The sequence below is a fragment of the Microcaecilia unicolor genome, chromosome 7 (genome assembly GCF_901765095.1).
Source record: "Microcaecilia unicolor chromosome 7, aMicUni1.1, whole genome shotgun sequence".
Taxonomy (NCBI): Eukaryota; Metazoa; Chordata; class Amphibia; order Gymnophiona; family Siphonopidae; genus Microcaecilia; species Microcaecilia unicolor.
Genome location: NC_044037.1, coordinates 25595614 through 25616859, shown reverse-complemented (window position 1 = coordinate 25616859; position 21246 = coordinate 25595614). Strand labels below are relative to the sequence as shown.

General features: G+C 47.0%; 1 protein-coding gene across 1 annotated transcript in view; it reads left to right on the top strand.

The window, feature by feature from the left end:
• Nucleotides 1–21246, top strand: part of STAG2 (stromal antigen 2) — a 583303-nt gene that overhangs the window by 260889 nt on the left and 301168 nt on the right. The window contains 1 exon segment of the mRNA XM_030209778.1: nucleotides 14662–14779. Within this exon segment, the coding sequence (XP_030065638.1) occupies nucleotides 14662–14779 (118 nt within the window).

Below are 21246 nucleotides of genomic sequence, written 5' to 3'. Positions count from 1 at the left end.
CCTCCTGTCCTGCTTGCAGATTCAGTTGAGTTCGGGGTTGAGAATATGCTGTGCATCATGTGTAAACCCTAGTGGTTTAGGTCCCTCCCTGCTCCCCCGTTTCCACTTTCTACCTGTTTATCTCTGTCTTCACTTCTCTTTTTCTCCTTCCTCTATCTTAAAAAAACAAAACAAAAAAAACAAAAAACAAACAAAAAAGCAGCCACAGCGGTTCTTTTTCAGAGCGCTTGTGCTGTGGGAAGATTATGGGGCTGTGAGCATATTTATTATTCTCTGTCTGAGCCTATTAACTCTTGTGAATGCTGCGGAGGTAAGCTCTCAGATACCAGTTCCTACATGCTTTGCTTTACTTCTGTTGACAAGCCACTTTTGCCTGCTTTGGCCGTCAGTACTTCGTCTCTGGGAGTTTAATCCGCACCGCTCCAATGGCGGTTTGGTGGGCTAAGTGCCAGTGGCTCCTTCAATCTGCGATACTTCGGTGACCATTTTGTCAGCGGGCTTCTCACCTGCTACCGTGTCCTGGGATGTTGGTTTTGCAGGGTAGAATTTGCTGCCCTGCCGTTTTCACCTGAATTTGTCCTTTGATTACATCAGGCCTTTTTATTAAAGTCATCTCAAACTGACTCCTCCTTCCCCTCACATTTTTTTTGAGGAGCAGTTTCCTAAGAAACAAAAACTTCCCGTTTTGCAGGATTTGAAGAATGTTCCTCCTCGGAACTGAGAGGAGGTTTTATGTGTACTCTGATTGTCCTAGTTCTGCTGATGGCCCTGACTTGGATGTTTCAGAGGCAGACGGGGGTGATGATCCTACTGTAGCTAGGCTATTTTTGAGCGTGGAGTTGCCTCTGTGGAGGCTTTAAATATGCTTTTTCCCTGCTTCAGTCCTCTGGTCCTGCTCCATCTGCTAGGTCAAGTACTGAAAGACGTCCTGTATCTTTCCATATTCATGAGGCTGCAGCTCAGTGAGAGATCCCTAACCCCTGGGTGGCTCATTCCAATTTCCAAATTATATCCCCTTGTGCTATCTGATTTAGAGTAGCCTGCTGTGCTTAAGTGTGCCCTTATTATGGTGGTTACTAAACGTACCATTATCCCTGTTGAAGGCAGCACTGAATTTAAGGGTATACATGACCACAAGCTTGAGGCTTCCTTGAAGCTTGCCTTTCAGCTAACTGCGTTAAATTCTCAGGCAGCAGTTTTTTCTTCTTTTGTAGCCAGGGCTTCTTTATTGTGGATTCACCAATTGTCCACGTTGGACATGCTTCCAGACTTCCTACCCTAGAGGTGGGGGTTGTCCAGATGCTCTTTATGATATTCTCCAAGTGTCAGCTAATGGTATGGCTTTGGCTGTTTGGGCGCAACGCTGGCTGTGGTTGAGGCATTGGGCCGCTGATGTGGCATCCAAAACTCGTCTAGTGAAGTTGCCCTTTCGGGGGAAACTACTGTTGGATTTCGAGAAGATTGTTAAAGATCTGGGAGATTTCAGGGTCCAGTGGCTACCTGAGGACAACTCTGAGCCTCATCTCTGGGCGGCTGTCTAATTTTTTTGAAGTGCGGAGGTGTACACCAAGGAAGGCTAGTGCTTCTGTGCAAAAATCTTGCTTCCTCAGACTGTGTCTTCCTTTTGAAGAGACAAGAAATCCCGCTTCCTCAAGAACCTCTCCCTCTTCGCAGCCGTAATGACGGGGTTGAGGTTCACTCCTACTTATACTTGCTTTCACAAGGAGTGAACCACCATTACTTAAGACCAATGGGTTATCGATATGTTTCTCCATGATTACAAGCTAGAATTTTTAAAGCCCCTTGCAGCTCTTTTCTTGCTGTCCCCTTGCAGCTCTGCAAAGAGTCACGGAGTGCTAACTACCTTAGCTTCTTTAAGACAACTTGGGGCCATTCAGCCTGTTACATCAGCAGAGAGGAGTACAGGTCGATATTTCATCTACTTTGTCATCACAAAGAAAGAATACTCTCTTTGCCTGGTTTTGGATATCGGAGGAGTGAACATGTCTTTTAGAGTTATACACTTCCACATGGAGACTGTTTATTCTGTCATAGCCTCAGTCCAGCCAGGCAGGTTTCTCACCTCATTGGACCTCAAGGAGGCTTATTTTTATATCCGAATTTTGCCTCCTCACAGGAAATTTCTCCGGTTTGCAAACCTGGGAGATTATTTTCAATTCAAGGCTGTGCCTTTTGGCCTCGCCTACTGCACCTCATACATTTTCAAAAGTTATGGTGGTAGTGGCAGCCTTTCTTCGCTGGCAAAGGGTCCAGGTACTTCCTTACCTGGACAATTGGCTAATTCGTGTGCCTTCTTTTTAAGAGAGCCTTTGCAGTACACAGTCTTGTCTCTTCTTTCTGCATTGGGTGTGATGATGAATTGCTGCAAGTCATCTCACCGATACCCAGACCCTGGAGTTCCTGGGAGTGTGCTTCAATACCCAAGTGGGGAAGGTTTTCCTGCTTCAGCACTGTCAGCTCAAGCTCAAACAGCAAATTCTCAGTCTTCTCTCTTCCCTGCCCGTGGGCATGGGATTATGCTCAGGTTCTCGTTTCTATGATGGCAGCTTTGGATGTTCTGCCTTGGGCAAAGTTTCACAGTCCTTACAGTCGTCCTTCCTACCGATAGTCTCCGGTCTTGGTGACTTGAACCAGCTGGTTCCATGGACGCCTCAAGCCAGATAGTGTCTGACTTGGTGGCTTCTCCCTGCGCACACTTGGGTAGGGTTTCCCTTATAGACTCCTGGTTGGTGTGTGCTTACCTCTAATGCCAGCCTCTTCAGATGGGCAGCCTATTACCTCCACCACTCTCCACAGGGCCACTGGTCGAGAGTGGAGACTTCCTGGCCCATCAACAGGAACTTCGAGCTGTCCAGAAAGCTCTACTAGTTTTTGCGCCTATTCTTCTTGGTAGGCCAGTGCACATGCTCTCAGACAATGTCGTAGCCATGTCTTACATCATCAGACAAGGAGGAACAAAGAGTGTATCTCTAGCCCAGGATGCGCATGCTCTTTTTCAGTGGGTGGAATTGAAGATCGATTTCAGCGTTGGGTTCACTGAACTCTCAAGCAGATATCCTCTGGACCCGGGGGAATGACAGCTGTCAAGAGACTGCATTTCACCTCATTTCCACATGGTGGGGCCTTCCGGTTCTGGACCTCATGGTATCCAGACACAATACACAAGTACACAGATTCTACAGCGACTTCAGGGAGAAATACTCCCTAGGAATGGATTCACTGGTACAGCCTTGACCATCGTATGGCCTCCTTTACGTGTTTTCTCCGTGGCCTCTCGTGGGAGGGATGTTGCACAGGATTGAGTGTCATACCGGGATGGTCGTTCTTGTAACTGCAGACTGGCCCAAACGTCCCTTGGTATGCAGACCTCATCCGTCTTCAAGTCGCTCCTCGGTTGATTCTTCCTCCACAGACGGGCTTATCGCACCAGGGTCCTGTACTTATGGAGGATCCCTTCCACTTTGGTTTTACGGCCTACCTCTTGAGAGGGCGTGATTGAGGAAGTAGGTTTACCTGGATGATGGTGTTATTACCTTGCTGCAAGGCCGAAAGCAGTCTACTTCTTATACTAGATTATGGAGGTCTTTTGAGAGCTAGTCTGTATAGAATGGTGTTTCTCCATTTCGTTCCTCCAATTTTTTCCTTTTTTTCAGGAGAGATTAAAAAAAAGGCTTGGCTGTTAATTTGCTCAAGGTTCAGGTGGCATCGTTGGCATGTCATAGAGGCAAGATAAAGAATGCCTCGTTGACTGCGCACCCTGACAAAGTGTGATCCCTCAAGGGAGTCACTCATATGCACCCCCCTCTCCACAATATTTCTCCTCAGTAGAATCTTCAAGTGGTTCTTAAGGCTCTTCAGTCGGCCCCCTTTGTTCGGCAGCTATCAAAAATCTTATGTTAAAGGCAGTATTTCTAGTTGCCATTTCGTCAGTTCGGAGAATTCGAGAACTTCATGCTTTCCTTTGCAGGGATCCCTTTCTCTGCTTTTCTGATGTGGGAGTTTCCATACGGAGAGGTCTGTCCTTTTCGCCGAAGATTGTATCTTCTTTTCATGTCAATGAGACTTTCTCCCTTCTTTTTCCAGGGATGTCTATTTTGCAGAATACACTTCCCTGCGCTATGTATTTCAGGCGGTCTGATCATTTTCTTTGTCCTCTTTGTGGGACCCCAAAAGGATTTGGCGGCCTCCAAAGCGACAGTGGCTCGATGGCTTAAGAAGGCTGTTTCTATGGCTTTCATTCTAATGGGTAGATCTGCTCCCATGCACGTCAATGCTCATTCTATCAGGTCTTTGGCGACTTCTTTGGCAGAGTCTAGGGCAATTTCATTGGCAGAGATCTGTCGGTCAACGATGTGGTCATCTTCTCATTCGTTTGTTAAGCATTACCGTTTAGATGTCTGCTTGAGCAGATGCTTCCTTAAGGGTAATAGTTCTTGCTGCAGGGATATCACAGTCCCTCCCCTCTCAGGGATTGCTTTTGTACATCCCATTTGTCTGGACTGATCCTTGGGATGTAATGGAAGGAAAGGTTAGTTAATTATCTGATGATTTTCTTTCCTTAGTCCCAAAGAATCAGTCCAGAGCCTGCCCTTCTGTGATGGTTTCAGTTTTTCCGGGGTCTGTGTAATTTTGGGTGTTTGCATTGTTCTGGTTCCGTTATTTCTAAGGCACAAGTTTTGCCCTTTATTTCATAGTTGTTTATCTATCTAGATGCTGGAGTTTTTTTTTCTCTGGAAGTCACTGCTTTATCGAATACTGGCTTGGTTGCTAAGCACAGGAGATTATGAGGCATAACTTATTGGAGTTCATTTCTAAGGCACGAGTTTTGCCCTTTATTTCATTGTTCTTTTTCTAACTAGAGGCTGGAGTTTTTTCTCTGGAAGTCAATCTTTCACTGCTATACTGCTCACTTAGCGCAGGAGCTTATGAGTCATAACTCAGAGTTCTCTAGCTCCACTTGCTGACGGATGGTCATAACCTATTTGGCTGATCCTTTGGGACTAAAGGAAACAAAATTATTAGGTCATTAACAAATTTTTACATCTCTGCCTATAATGTCTTTTATACTGATGTGTACAGTGAAGTTAAGTGTGTTCTCTTAAATTTATGTTGTTGAATTATGTCGGGTGTCGGACATAAGTTGGAGTGCATTGGGGTCGTTATATTGTTATATGCTTATATTAGTTGTATACCCCTTATCCAGCACATGTCCCAGAACCCTGAGTCCATGCAGAGTTGAATTATTTCGCAGAAAACCCAAAACTCCAGTTAGTCAGAGGGGAAAAAGAATGCCCTGAGGCTACATAAGTTAAAAAAAATAAATCTGGATAAGGTTTTTCTTGAATGCTTTTTTTTTCACTGATTGGCATTGATTTTGCGTTACATTTTCTTGGGACTCTGGTTTACTGAAAAGGATCAATTTAGGATTTGATGAGTTAAGAGTATGAACACTGTATTTAATGCTGTCTGCTTTTAGAGTTTTCCCCTTTCTGGTGGCCCTTCATGGGAAAAAAATTTGTTTTTGTGAAAACTAATAATTGTTAATACAAGAGAAGCATATGTATGTGTTGTAACACTTATGGTTTCGCTTTAATTATTGAATATATATATATAATTTTTTTTTTTTTTTTTTGCATTCTATTCAAGACAGGAAAAACAAGATAATAGAGTTTCATATATTATGGGAGCGATTAAAACATGAGTTTTAAAACAAGCAAATATTGGGTTGAGTGTTAACACCAGCTTAAAAAATGGGTTTTTAGCTTGAATATGACATTATACTAGTCATATTCTTTCTCTTCTGGAGTTATGTTAATTAACTTAATAAACTGATGCTGTATGATTGCGGGTATGCAGGAACTATCATGCATGGTCAGGAGAGATTCAGTGATTTTTAACAAAGTCTTAAAATGTTGAAATTAATATGTGACTGGTAAACTGCTGTATTTCAATGAACAGCAGATCACCTGAATGGGTGGTATATATCCCAGAGCACTGAAAGAGCTCAGAAATAACATTTTAGATGTACTAGTACATGATTTTAATGACTGGTTATAGATTACTATTATTGACCAACATTAAACTAATTGTTAAAGTTTTTTGTGAGTGATTGGGAGACAACAGACTGGTGAGCCAAGTCAGTACTAGGCAGAATGGTAGAAAAGTGAGGCAGTTGATTTATAATGTAGGTAGATTTTCAGAAAGCTTAAAGTCCCTCATGAGAGAGTCTTAAGGAAATTCAAAAGCCAAGGGATAGGAGGCAATGTCCTGTTGTGAATTGGTAACTGGCTAAAAGAAAACAGAGTAGGATTAAACGGACAGTTCTCTCAGTGGAAGAAGGCAAATAGTGGAGTATCACAAGGATATGTAGTTGGATTGGTGCTTTTTATCAAAATTATTTCTGAATGATTTGGCAATGAGAATGGCAACTGTGGTGGTCAGATTTGCAAATGACACAAAATGATCCATAGTTGTTGATTTGCATGCAGATATGGTAGAAGACTGGACATCAAAATGGCAGATTAAATTTAATGTCAACAAGTGCAAAGTGTCTCATAAGGAAGAATAACCCAAATTATAGGTGCACAATGCCAGGTCTCAAATTAGGAGTCGCCATCCAGGAGAAGGATCTGGATACCATCATGGACAACATGTTGAAGTCTTCTGCGCAATGTGCATTGTTGGCCAAGAAAGAAAACCATGTTAGGAATTTTTCAGAAAAAAATAGAGAATAAAATAATAAAAGAAGAATCATGTCTTTGTATCCTGACTACCTTTTGAGTATTATGTGCAATTTTGGTCGCCACATTCCAAAAATATATAGCAGAATTAAAAAGGTACCTAGAAGGGCAACTAAAATGATTAAGGGGTGGAATGATTTTTCTCCGAGAACAAGCAGTCTGCTTGTTTTCACATGTGGGTCAACATCCGCATTGGCCCAGGAACCTACATTTTGGCAGCAAACTAAAAATAAAGTTTTGCTAGTCTTCTAGCGCACGAATTGCGCACACCACATGCGTGGATGACTTCCCGCCCATCGCGTGAACGTGCTTCTTCAGTTCTTTTTTGTCCGCAATGAGGTTACAGGATTTTTTCTGCTCTCCTTGTTCTTGGCTCAGGAACAGAGTCTGATAACTATTTCTTTTATTATTTTAGTCATTTTCTTAAAAACAAAAACAAATATTCCCATAGTTACTTTTAGTACTTTTTTTTCTCTATTTTAAGTTTACTTTCTTTTCAATGCAGCGGCACCATCGGGTTTTTTCCCCATTTTCTGCCCTTCTCTTTTTTGACACAATCACGTCGTTTGATTTTGCCGAAGCCGTTTTTCCTTCCATGTCATCGAAAACACCCAGTGGCTTCAACCGTTTTACGCGGTGCAACCGGACTATCTCAGGTACCGATACCCACGCCTGGTGTATCCAGTGCCTTGGGCCCGACCATAGTCCAGCCGCTTGTAGTCTGTGTTTTTATATGAAGAAACGGACCCAAGCGTCTCGAAGTCCAACGAGAAAAACCTTTTGGGGCTCAGTCCGGTCCTTCGACATCGGTACCGAGGTTGTTGTCGTCGACAACGACAGGAGCATAGACATCTGGAAGAAAGGTAATGGCTGCTGAGAGACCAACGCGCACTCGGAGCAGTGAGGCGTCGAGTGGGTCTCCACCTGCCAGTTCAAAAGTTGGAATTCATTGGAGCCCTCTTGAACACAGACAGTTCAAGCTTATCTTCCTGACAGAAGGGCAGACAACCTCCTCTTCCTGGTGTCCATAGTTCGAGCGTCTCAACAGATCATGGCTCAGCAGATGTTGAGACTTATGGGTACATGGCCTCCACAGTTCATGTGACTCCCATGGCACGTCTACTCATGAGATCTGCTCAATGGACCCTAGCTTCCCAGTGATATCCAGCTGCGGGGAGTTTAGAGGATATAATCCAACTGTCCACCGACTTCCGGAATTCTCTACAGTGGTGGGCGATTCGATCCAATCTGTCCTTGGGGCGTCCATTCCAAATTCCTCAGCCACAAAAAGTGCTGACGACGGATGCATCCCTTCTAGGGTGGAGAGCTCATGTAGATGGGCTTCATAGTCAAGGAGCCTGGTCCTTTCAGGAAAAAGGTCTTCAGATCAATCTTTTGAAATTGCGAGCGAACTGGAACGCTGTAAAGGGTTTCAGAGACCGGCTGTCCAACTAAATCATATTGATTCAGACAGACAATCAGATTGCCATGTATTACACCAACAAGCAGGGGGGCACCGGATCTCGCCCTCTGTGTCAGGAAGCCGTCCAGATGTGGCTTTGGGGTTTTGTCACGGCATGTTTCTTCAAGCCATTTATCTGGCAGGTGTAAACAGTCTGACCGACAGGTTGAGCAGGATAATGCAACTTCATGAGTGGTCACTGAACATGGGTGTAGTCCGCAAGATCTTCCGCGTGTGGGGCACCCCCTCGGTGGATCTTTTTGCCACTCAATTCAATCACAAGGTTCCTCAGTTCTGTTCCAGGCTTCAGGCCCATGACAGACTAGCGTTGAATGCCTTTCTCCTACATTGGGGTACAGGCCTTCTGTATGCGTATCCTCCCATACCTCTAGTAGGGAAGACTTTGCTGAAACTCAAGCAAGATTGCGGAACAATGATCCTGATTGCACCCTTCCGCGTCAGATTTGGATCCCTCTTCTTCTGGAGTTGTCCTCCGAAGAACCGTGGAGATTGGAGTGTTTTCCAACCCTCATCACTCAGAACGAGGTGTTGCTTCTACATCCCAACCTCCAGTCTTTGGCTCTCATGGCCTGGATGTCGAGAGCTTAGAATTTGCCTCGGGTCTTTCAGAGGGTGTCTCCCGAGTCTTGCTTCCAGAAAAGATTCCACGAAGAGGTGTTAGTTTTCCAAATGGAGGAGGTTTGCCATCTGGTGTGGCAGCAAGGCCCTAGATCCTCTTTCTTGTCCTACACAGACCTGACTTGAATACCTTCTACACTTATCAGAGTCTGGCTTCAAAACCAACTCAGTAAGGGTTCAGCTTAGTGCGATTAGTGCCTATCATCGCTGTGTAGAGGGTAAGCCTATCTCTGGACAGCCTTTAGTTGTTCATTTCATGAGAGGTTTCCTTTTGTCAAAGCCCCCTGTCAAACCTCCACCAGTGTCATGGGATCTCAATGTCATTGTCACCCAGCTAATGAAAGCTCCTTTTGAGCCACTGAATTCCTGCCATCTGAAGTGCTTGACCTGGAAGGTTATTTTCTCAAAGGACAAGAAGACTGCTTGTTCTCACACTTGAGTCGACGTCCACGTCTGCCCAGGATCGGAAGTTTTGGTAGCAAAAACCAAAACTCTTCTAGAGTCTTCTGGTGCGCGAGCGGACGGGTTTTCCGCCTTTCGCGTAAGGACCTCAGTTATTTTTTCTCCGCGTCTGAGGTGGCACAGGTTTTTTTTGCTTTAACTTTCGGCCCAGGAAAGAGTCTGCGCGTTACCGCTTCTTTTTCTCTTTCTTTTTGTCTTTCGTTTCTACAAAATTAAAAAAAAAAAAATTACTTTACCCTTATTTTTCTTAGTTTTCTCTTTAAGTTTGTTTTCTTGCTTTTCGCTACGGCAGTCTTTTGTTTTCCCTCTTTGTGCCTTTTTTATTGGCACGATCGCGTCCTTTAACTTCACAGCCGCTGTTTTTCTGTCCATGTCAACGAGGACACCCAGCAGCTTCAAGCGTTGTACTCGGTGCAACTGGACCATCTCGGGTGGTGTCTCCATTGCCTTGGGCCTGATCATCTACCAGCTGCTTGTAAGTACTACTACTACGTAACATTTCTAGAGCGCTACTAGGGTTACGCAGTGCTGTACAGTTTAACAAAGAAGGACAGTCCCTGCTCATAGGAGCTTACAATCTAAAGGACGAAATGTCAAGTTGGGGCAGTCTAGATTTCCTGAATAGAGGTATGGTGGTTAGGTGCCAAAGGCGACATTGAAGAGGTGGGCTTTGAGCAAGGATTTGAAGATGGGCAGGGAGGGGACCTGGCGAATGGGCTCAGGGAGTTTATTCTAAGCATGGGGTGAGGCGAGGCAGAAAGGGCGGAGCCTGGAGTTGGCGGTGGTGGAGAAGGGTACTGAAAGGAGGGATTTGTCTTGAGAGAGGAGGTTACGGGTAGGAACGTAAGGGGAGATGAGGGTAGAGAGGTAGGGAGGGGCTGCAGATTGAGTGCATTTGTAGGTTAGTAGGAGAAACTTGAACTGTATGCGGTTCCTATTCGGAAGCCAGTGAAGTGACTTGAGGAGAGGGGTGATATGAGTATATCGGTCCAGGCGGAAGATAAGACGAGCAGCAGAGTTCTGAACACGCTGAAGGGGGGATAGATGGCAAAGTGGGAGGCCAGTGAGGAGTAGGTTGCAGTAGTCAAGGCGAGAGGTAATGAGAGAGTGGACGAGAGTTCGGGTGGTGTGCTCAGAGAGGAAAGGGCGAATTTTGCTAATGTTATAGAGGAAGAAGTGACAGGTCTTGGCTATCTGCTGGATATGCGCAGAGAAGGAGAGGGAGGAGTCGAAGATGACTCCGAGGTTGCGGGCAGATGAGACGGAGAGGATGAGGATGTTATCAACTGAGATAGTAGAGGGAGAGGAGAAGTGGGTTTGGTTGGGAAGACAATGAGCTCGGTCTTGGCCATGTTCAGTTTCAGGTGGCAGTTGGACATCCAGGCAGCAATGTCTGATAAGCAGGTCGATACCTTGGCCCGGGTTTCCGCAGTGATGTCTGGTGTGGAGAGATAAAGCTGGGTGTCGTCGGCATAAAGATGATATTGGAAATCGTGAAATTAGATAAGGGAGCCCAGGGAAGAGGTGTAGATTGAAAAAAGGGGACAAAGGACAGATCCCTGAGGAACTCCAACAGAGAGCTGGATGGGGGTGGAGGAAGAACCATGAGAATGTACTCTGAAGGTACGGTGGGAGAGATAAAAGGAGAACCAGGAGAGGACAGAGCCCTGGAACCCAAATGAGGACAGTGTGGCAAGAAGTAAATTGTGATTGACAGTGTCAAAAGCGGCGGATAGGTTGAGTAGGATGAGGATGGAGTAGTGGCCTTTGGATTTGGCAAGGAACAGGTCATTGCAGATAGTGCCGTTTCTGTCGAGTGTAGGGGGCGAAAGCCGGATTGAAGCGGGTCGAGGATGGCATGAGAGGAGAGAAAATCAAGGCAACGGCTATGAACGGCGCGCGTTCAAGTATCTTGGAGAGGAAGGGTAGGAGGGAAATTGGGCGGTAGTTGGAGGGACAGGTAGGGTCAATGATGGTTTTTTGAAGAGTGGTGTGACTACAGCATGCTTGAAGGTGTTAGAGACAGTTGCAGTGGAGAGAGAGAGGTTGAGGATATGACAGATGGGGGGGGGGGGGGTGACAGTAGGAAAGATGGTGTTGAGTAAGTTGGTGGGGAGTGGGGTCTGAGGAACAGGTGGCTCAACGAGAAAAACCTTTTGCTGATCGGTCCGGTCCTTCTACGTTGGCATTGGTACCGAGGTCGGCGGCATCAACATCGAGGGAAGCATTGACTTCGAGAGCACAGGTAATGGCTGCCCAACGACCACATCGCGCTGGGATCAGCGAGGCATTGAGTGGGTCTCCACCTGTCTTGAGGCCTACTGCTATGCAGGCCCCCCGGGACTGACCTTCGTCGTACCCGGTCCCGAGGAGGCGTGAGGATTCCACGTCCTCTTCGGTACCGAGAAGTCTCGATGACGGGCGTCGAGCGAAGGCTAAGAAGTACCGTCGTCGATCTCCTTCCGTGTGCGGTACTGAAAGCTCCGAGGGAGCCGAGGGGTTCGGCACCCAAGAAGCGTCGGCGCTGGGAGGACCGCTCATCCTCTGTACGGGAGATGTTGATGCGTCAGTCTTCTGGCAGCTTGGTACTGGCTCTCGAGCTCCCACGGATTTTGCCATTGGCCCCACAGCCTTTTCTGATGGAGGCTCTCGACGAGCGCATCAGGGCCCTTCTTCCAGAGCTTCTGGAGGGATTTCTGCGCCAGTCTACTTCGGTGCCAGGCGTGCTTGCGCCTCCTGCACCGTCTGTTGAAGCGGCATCTGGTCCTTCGCCTGTGGTGAGGTCCTCGACCTCGGTGCCACTTGCGGCATCAGCTGCCTCCCGGGTCGACTCTCCGACGTTGGCGGAGGAAGCTTCACCGCAGTCCAGGTAGGGGTCGGCTTCTCCACATCCCCCTCGAGGTCATCGTTCCTCGACGTCGAGACAGGCTCGGGTTCGGGCTGCTCTTAGTTTTTCTCCGATACTGAAGATGAGCGTTCGTGGGAGGAAGAGGAAGATCCCAAATACTTTTCTGAAGAAGGGTCCTATGGGGTCCCCTCTGATCCTACTCCGCCCATTGAGAGAAGGATGTCTCCACCTGAGAGTCTTTCTTTTTCCTCCTTTGTTCGGGAAGTGTCTAAGGATATTCCCTTCCCTATGGAGGTTGTGGATGAGCCCAGGGCCGAGATGCTCGATGTCTTGGATTATCCTTCTCCACCTACAGAGGTTGCAATGGCTCCTTTGCATAACACACTCAGGGAAGTTCTTATGCGAAACTGGTCGTTCCCTCTCTAATCCAGTGGTCCCCAAAAAAGCGGAGTCCCAGTACAGAGTCCATGGAGAGCCTGTAATGGTAAAGTCTCAACTACCTCACGATTCCATGGTGGTGGATTCTGCTCTCAAGAGAGCCAAGAGTACTAGGGACTATGCCTCAGCGCCCCCAGGCGTTTTTATTTTGCTGGCAAAATGCCGGTTCCTGGGCCTACGCGGACGTCGACCCACATGTGAGAACAATCAGCCTGCTGTAAGTATCTTCGCTTCATATGAGGAAAGGCTCTGGAGGCTGTAGAGAATGACACGGGGATAAAATTTGTCCCCATCCCCATAGGCCATGTCTCCGTCTCCACCCTGTCCCTGCAGGCTCTGTCCACGTCCTGTCCCCGTGGGCTCTGCTGTCATCTGCAGAATCCTCAAACAATTATGGTTTTATATTTAAATCTTTTTATTAAAGTTTAAAAAGGAACAATATGCTGTGTAAGTGTTGAGTTTAAATTAAAAATAGAAAACAATAACAACGAGCAGCTATAATAAACCCTCCCACCACCCTCTACCCTTCCAACCGCAACAATAGCTGACTTCTACTACCCCAAGGAATCCTAATCCACCTTATTAAATTGTGCAGGTGTACAAAATACAACTCATTCTGTATGCCCTAGTGGGGAGAAATGTGCCCTATGAAGCACTGTTATGATTTTTCAGTCTGTGGATGAATAAGAAGTTATCAACAATCTCAGGATTCAGTCTAGCTCTCCTGTCTTCCACAGTCCTTTCTGCAATAGAAGATGTCTTCTTAGAAGATGTGCTGGTAGCAGGAGGTAAAGGATCCCCCATGCAAATTTTGCTAGCTGTGGCCAGCACGTTGGCTTGTTTTTCCAAAAAATAAAAATGTTGTCATCTGTATCAAACAAGCATAAATAACAGTCCAGTTTATTATCAAGCTTCAGAGTAGAAAGTGACACGGGGAGAAAGATTGGCCCCGTCCTCATGGGCTCTGGCCCTATCCTCATGGGTTCTGTTCCCACCCCGTCTCATTCTCTAGGAGGTTGTGTCTTTTCAGTTCAGAGAAGAAAAAGCTGAGGGGGAGATATAGAGGTGTATAAAATCCTGAATGTTGTAGAGCAGGTAAATATGAGTCAGTTGTTTACTTTTTAAACTTAAAAACAAATCAGAGACAATATTTTCCTCCTTCAATGCCTTAAGCTCTGTAACTTGCCAGAGGATGCAGTAAAAGTAATTATTCAAGTTTAAAAAAGATTTGGTCAGATTTCTGGAAGAAAGTTCATAAACTGTTAAGAGGTACCTTGGGAAAGCCATTGCTTATCCATGGGGATAGGTAGCCAGCAGTCTTGCTACTATTATACCAGATACTTGGGAACTGGATTAGCAACTGTTGGAAACGGGAAGCTGGGATAGACAGACCTTTGGTGTAATCCAATATTGCAATTCTTTTGTTCTTATCTGTTCTAAGCTATCTACTTTTCTGTAGGGTTCCCCCACTCCCTGAGTTGGAAGTTTGCAACTGTTTTAAGACAAGTTATTTTACTAACTTGTGCTGTTATAGCACAGGTCCCATTTTATGCATTGAGACCTAGTTAGTCATAACCTGAGTTAACAGTAAAATAACCCATCTTAATTGGAGCCTGTTTTAATAAATTGTCCCTCTAAATATTTAATATATTTTGTATTTTTTTTCTTTATTTGATTAGTCCTAGAATGGTTGAGAGAGATTATATTTTTTGTTCCTGCCAGTGCATTTTAGACTTAGACTTTTTTTCTGTTACTTCTTACTTCTTATGAAGCAGTACATTAAATTATTGTAGGGGAGGACTACATTGCAAAAGTCTAGAAACACACTAGTGAACATATGTACTGTGAGCTCAAGTATTTTTCTACTGATTCAGGAAACAGATGGATTCCAAGAATGGGCTGAATAGTCAGATAGGTAGGACACACTGCCTCACTTCGATTTGAATAGACTTAAGTATATGGTGTTTGTTTTAAAGTCTAATAATTTGTTTTATTTGAGTGAGTCTTTTGATTAAAACATTTTGTTTTCTAATTTTTATTTATTTTTATAGCTGCACGAACATGCTGCTTATCTTGTGGACAGCATGTGGGACTGTGCTACAGACCTGTTGAAGGATTGGGAATGTATGAACAGTCTGTTGTTGGAAGAGCCACTCAGTGGAGAGGAGCGTAAGACATTTTAATATACTTTTTGTCAGTGGTGTTCACATTAGCTTTTGAAACATAATAGAACATAAGGGCAGGTGTTTTGAAGAATTAAAAAGCTTGTTAAGTATTTTAAGCAGTGAATACATACATTGCTGACAGTGAGTTTATGACCCCCAAGAAGAATAATGAGAATTGCAAGTTATTCAAGGATTAAGGGATTCTTTATGAAACTAATAGGAAGCAGACTTAAAACGTATGGTGCAGCCCTGGAACTTGCTAGTATTTCTCTGCCTGCAGCAGATGGTCTGTGGCAGCACTATGATTTATTCGTTGTTGGGCCTGACTCCTAGGGGCTCTACTGGGGGGCTACAGACCTTAAACTGAGTCTCTTGGCCTTGGAGCTCTCTGGCATTGGTCCATGAACAAATGCAAAGTGATGCACATTGGGACAAATAATCAAAATCATAGTTACCTGATGCTAGGGTCCACCTTAGGCATCGGCACGCAAGAAAAAGATCTAGGTGTTGTAGACAATACGCTGCAATCTTCTGTCCTGTGTGTGGCAGCCAAAAAAGCAAACAGGATACTAGGAATTATGAGGAATGGGATGCATAATAAAACCAAGAATAATATTATACCTCTGTATTCTCCATGGTGCGACTTCACGTTGAGTATTGTATTCAATTCTGGTCACCATATCTCTCTGCCAATTAGAGATTTAAAAAATAAAAATGCAGGGGGCCCGGTGGCAGACAGAAGGGGGCTGTCGACGGAGCTGAGGGTAGGCAGGTGGAGACTGGGGACTGCGGCGCCGGCGGCCTGGGAGCAGGAGACGGAGAGAGACCCCGGTCCCGGGAATTTTGTCTCCCCTGCCCCCCCCCCCCCCCCCCCTCTCAGCGGCCCTCCCTGGAGGAAAAGTTTATAGTCTGTTTCTGAGATGGACTTGACGGAAGCAATTGCTTGCCCTGGGATTGGTAGCATGGAATGTTGCTATTAATTGGGTTTTTGCCAGGAACTTGTGATCTGGATTGGCCACTGCTGGAAACAGGATCTGGGCTAGATGGACCATTGGTCTGATCCAGTATGGCTATTCTTATGTTCTTATTGACCTTTGTCTAGATTGAGCAGGAGGGATTTCCCTCTTGGCCTTAGATTGTAAGGCTGTTGCTGGTCTATTTCCTGTAAGGCCACTAGCAGCAGTATGGCCAGGTGTCTAGCTGTCCTCTGCGGGGCAGTAGCTGAGCAACACTGGCTAGCAGGGGGGCTTGGAAGGCCATACCTGTCAATCAGTGAGTACTGTAGGCCCCTAGTACTTTAATCCCACAAAGCTTCCATTTGCCTTGCTTGATTTTTTTTTTAGTTTTCTTCTAATAATGACAAATGGAAAGAAAGTAATAAAACTGTCAAGGGTTTTTACCTGGGAGGCTGGAAGAGAGATGTACTGGAGCAGGAGCACAGAGCAGCAGTGGGAGGTAGAAGAAGTTGTGGCATTCTCCTGCTCTACAGAGCAGGGAGTGCACAGATCAGTTAAGCGCATGAGAATAGAAGAGTTTCTGGGCTATCTGCAAGGGCTCTCTGGTCAGCTGCCTCTGGCTTAAGTGCTGTCTCATGTTTGTGCTCTGGCTGTAGTTCACACATTGTTTGCTATTGTTTTTCCTAACTCAGGAAGAACTGCACCTCTTCCCTGTTGGACAATAGTCCAGATGACAGAGGGGAGTCTCCCAGAAGGCTTTTAATATACGCCCTAGCCATAATCTCTTTTATCTGACTCATGGTATCTGTGAGTATCAGCAAGTGAGTGAGTGTCTGAGTGTCCTATCTATTATTAATTTAGACCTAAAGGATTAGGCATCCCTCTAGATATTATTCAAGAAAGGGAAAAGACAGGTTGCAAAGATATAGAGATTTATTGATTCTTACCAAAGCAATACAGAGCGATCAGGAACATCAATCTGGCCTCAGGTCTGACTGGCAGCATGTCTGGATGGAATTTGGATCGTCTCCAGCTCCACCCAAATTTGCCCTGTCTTTTATACAATTCTGAGTACATAGAAAACTAATGCATTTACATTGATTCCAATGTAAGAGTTGTTTGTTCCAAACTCGCTTAACCGCAACCTCCGGTACCACCTTCTATTTCAACAGAAAATTTCCCCACTCTTGCAGCTGGCATGATTTTTTTTAGACAAAACTCTTTTTTTTTAATTTTTTTTATTTCCTAACTCAGATTGGGGAAAATCCACTTTATAACTGACACTTTAGAGTTTCCATTTTGTTTTCTGATTTTCCATTTTGTTTCATTTTTCCTTGACCTATCTTTTCTGCATTAAGCCTTAGTCTGGTCTTTAGGCTAGGCCCTGCTTTTCTAGCAGACCTTGGCTGGCTGAGCCAATTTAACTTTATGTCAACCTAGTTTCCAATAGACCAGACCTTTCAAACTTGATCTCCCACCATTCCGGTGGGGTCTTCTAGCTGTACCATAATTCTACACTATTTTTCCTTCTGGAGAGAAACACAGCCATTTTTGGCCAGTTCAGAGGATCCTGAGTGACTCCTTTCATGTGTGCCAGAGCCCAAGAGAGGGAAGTTCTGTCAGAGGTACCTGGGTTCAGTTCCCACCATGGCTATTTTTGTGACTGTGGCTGTCACTTAACCCTCCCTTGCCTCAAATACGAAACTTAGACTGTGAGCCTACTAGAAACAGGGAAAATATCTGTTGTATCAGTATGTAATATGTGAACTGCTTTGGTTGTACCACAGAGAGGCAGTTTATCAAGAATATAAACATAAACATCTAGTGCTGATAGAGGTACAAGTTTAAATGAATTGGCTCTGGGGAGTCATTTGATAGGAAAGGAGGGCAGAAATATTCTCTTTAAGAGGATAATGTGAGCGATAGCTCCTGCATTTTAGGAGTATCGCTCAGATTTTACATGGTCGTTTACAAAAATACTGACCTGTTTTAAATGTTAAATTCTCCGAGGACAAGCAGGCTGCTTGTTCTCACTGATGGGTGACGTCCACGGCAGCCCCCTCTAATCGGAAACTTCACTAGCAAAGGCCTTTGCTAGTCCTCGCGCGCTGATGCGCACCGCACATGCGCGGCCGTCTTCCCGCCCGAACCAGCTCGTGTTCGTCAGTCTTCTTTTGTCCGCACTCGGGACGGTCGTGTTTTACCGCTGTTTCGTGCCCCTCAAGTTGACCTCGCGTGTCTTCGCGATTTTCGCTAAAAAAAAAAAGAGACCTATCGGTCTTTACTCTTTTTCCGTGTTTCCAGCTTTTTCCCCGCGTAAGTTTCCTTTTGCTTTCGGGACCGGGCTATTTGGCCTCGATTCGGGTTTTTCTCCATTCTTTTTGGTGCCCTTCGTCATCATCGCAAATTTTGATTTCGCCGGCGTGATTTTTCCACCCATGTCATCGAAGTCTTCCAGCGGCTTCAAGAAGTGCACCCAGTGCGCCCGGGTAATCTCGCTCACTGATAGGCACGCTTCGTGTCTTCAGTGTCTGGGGGCTGGGCACTGCCCGCAGGCCTGCAGTCTTTCTGTTCTTTTAAAAAAGGAGGACTCAGGTAGCGAGATTGGCCCAGTAGAACGCGTTGTTCTCAGGCTCTTCGACGACAACAGCACGGGCATCGAGTGCATCGACGTCGACAGCATCGAAGTCTTCGGCATTGATTGCATCGAGGCCTCTACCTTCGGCATCGTCGGTACCGAGGTATCGAAAGGCTGCGTCGACGTCGGTGGTACCGGGACCTCTGCTGTTGCTGATGTCGGACGGTGGTGCTTCGTCTGGAGTGCAGGTGAGGGCCGTCCATTCCCCTGCTGGTGACGGTGAGCCTTCGGGTGGGTCTCCCCCTGCCCTGAGGGCTCCTGCGGTACAGCCCCCCCCCCCCCCCCCCCAAGATCGACCTTCTTCGGCCTCGGCCCCGAGGAAGCAACGGTTGGATTCTACGTCCTCCTCGTCGGTACCGGGAAACTCCGGTGACATGCTTCGCTTGAAGAAGTCTAAGAAACATTGTCACCGGTCTCCTTCCCGTCTCGGTACCGAGAGCTCTGCGTCATAGGCATCAGCACCGGGAGGACAGCTCACCCTCTGTTCAGGAGGTGTCGATGCGCTCCCCCTTGGACAGCCCGGCACAGCCTCCACGCCCGGAACAGACTCTGACATCGACGCCTGCATCGGCTTCTCAGTCTTTCTCCACAGCCGCTCTGCATGAGAGTCTCCGGGCCATTCTTCCAGAGATTCTGGGAGAGCTGTTGCGCCCTTCCCCTCCGGTACCGGGGGTGCTTGCGCCACCGGTACCGTCGAGTGAGGCGCCGGCTGGCCCCTTGCCCGAGGTGAGGTCTCCGGTGCCGGCTACGGCCGCCTCCCAGGCAGACTCCCCGACGACGTCGGCGGAGGGAGGTTCGCCGGTGCTGGCGAGGGAGTCCACCTCTCGATGCTTCTACTGTGGCCATGTTTCCACGGAGTCGAGTCGGGTACGGCTTCAGACGCAGGTTCGTGAACTTGTGTCTGATACCGATGGTGAGGCCTCGTGGGAGGAGGAGGACATCAGATATTTCTCTGACGAGGAGTCTGATGGCCTTCCTTCTGACCCCACTCCCTCCCCTGAAAGGCAGCTTTCTCCTCCCGAGAGTCTGTCTTTTGCGGCCTTTGTCCGGGAGATGTCTACGGCCATCCCCTTCCCGGTGGTTGTGGAGGATGAGCCCAGGGCTGAAATGTTTGAGCTCTTGGACTATCCTTCTCCACCTAAGGAAGCGTCCACAGTACCCATGCATCATGTCCTAAAAAAGACATTGCTTGCGAACTGGACCAAGCCATTAACTAATCCCCACATTCCCTAGATTCAAATCCCAGTATCGGATCCATGGGGACCCAGAGCTGATGCGCACTCAGTTGCCTCATGACTCTGGTGTGGTGGATCTGGCCCTAAAGAAGGCTAAGAGTTCTAGGAAGCATGCTTCGGTGCCCCCGGGCAAAGACTCCAGAACCTTAGACTCCTTGGGAGGAAGGCCTATCATTCCTCTATGCTCGTGGCCAAGATTCAGTCCTACCAGCTCTACACGAGTATCCATATGCGGAACAATGTGCGACAGTTGGCGGGCTTGGTGGACAAGCTCCCTCCTGAGCAAGCCAAGCCGTTTCAGGAGGTGGTCAGGCTGCTGAAGGCGTGCAGAAAATTCCTGGCCAGAGGGGGGTATATGATACCTTTGATGTTGCGTCCAGGGCCGCTGCTGAAGGTGTGGTGATGCGCAGACTCTCATGGCTGTGTGCCACCGACCTGGAGAATAGGATCCAGCAACGGATTGCGGACTCCCTTTGCCGAGCGGACAACATTTTTGGAGAAAAAGGCGAACAGGTGGTAGAACAGCTCCACCAGCGGGATACCGCTTTCGACAAATTTTCTTGCCGGCAGCCTTCAGCATCTATCTCCTCAGGTAGACGTTTTTATGGGGGAAGGAGGGCTGTTCCCTACTCTTCTGGTAAGCGTAGGTACAATCCTCCCTCTCGCCAGCCTGCGGCCCAGGCTAAGCCCCAGCGCGCTCGCTCTCGTCTGCAGCGTGCGCCTCAGCAAGGCCCTGCGGCTCCCCAGCAAAAGCAGGGGACGAGCTTTTGACTGGCTCCAGCAGAGCATAGCCGACATCAATGTATCCGTGCCGGGCGATCTACCGGTCGGGGGGAGGTTGAAAGTTTTTCACCAAAGGTGGCCTCTTGTAACCTCCGACCGTTGGTTTCTGCAAATAGTCCGGCAATGATACATCCTCAATTTGGCCTCGAAGCCTCCAAATTGTCCACCGGGAGCTCAGTCTTACAGCTTCCAGCACAAGCAGGTACTTGCAGAGGAACTCTCCGCCCTTCTCAGCGCCAATGCGGTCGAGCCCGTGCCATCCGGGCAAGAAGGGCTGGGATTCTATTCCAAGTACTTCCTTGTGGAAAAGAAAACAGGGGGGATGCGTCCCATCCTAGACCTAAGGGCCCTGAACAAATATCTGGTCAAGGAAAAGTTCAGGATGCTTTCCCTGGGCACCCTTCTTCCCATGATTCAGGAAAACGATTGGCTATGCTCTCTGGACTTGAAGGACGCCTACACACACATCCCGATATTGCCAGCTCACAGACAGTATGTGCGATTTCAGCTGGGCACACGTCACTTCCAGTACTATGTGCTACCCTTTGGGCTCGCCTCTGCGCCCAGGGTGTTCACGAAGTGCCTGGCTGTAGTAGCAGCAGCGCTTCGCAGGCTGGGAGTGCATGTGTTCCCTTATCTCGACGATTGGCTGGTGAAGAACACATCCGAGGCAGGAGCTCTACAGTCCATGCAGATGACTATTCGACTCCTGGAACTACTGGGGTTTGTGATAAATTATCCAAAGTCCCATCTTTTCCCAGTACAGAGACTCGAATTCATAGGAGGTCTGCTGGATTCTCGGACGGCTCGTGCCTATCTTCCGGAGACAAGGGCCAACAATCTGTTGTCCCTCATCTCC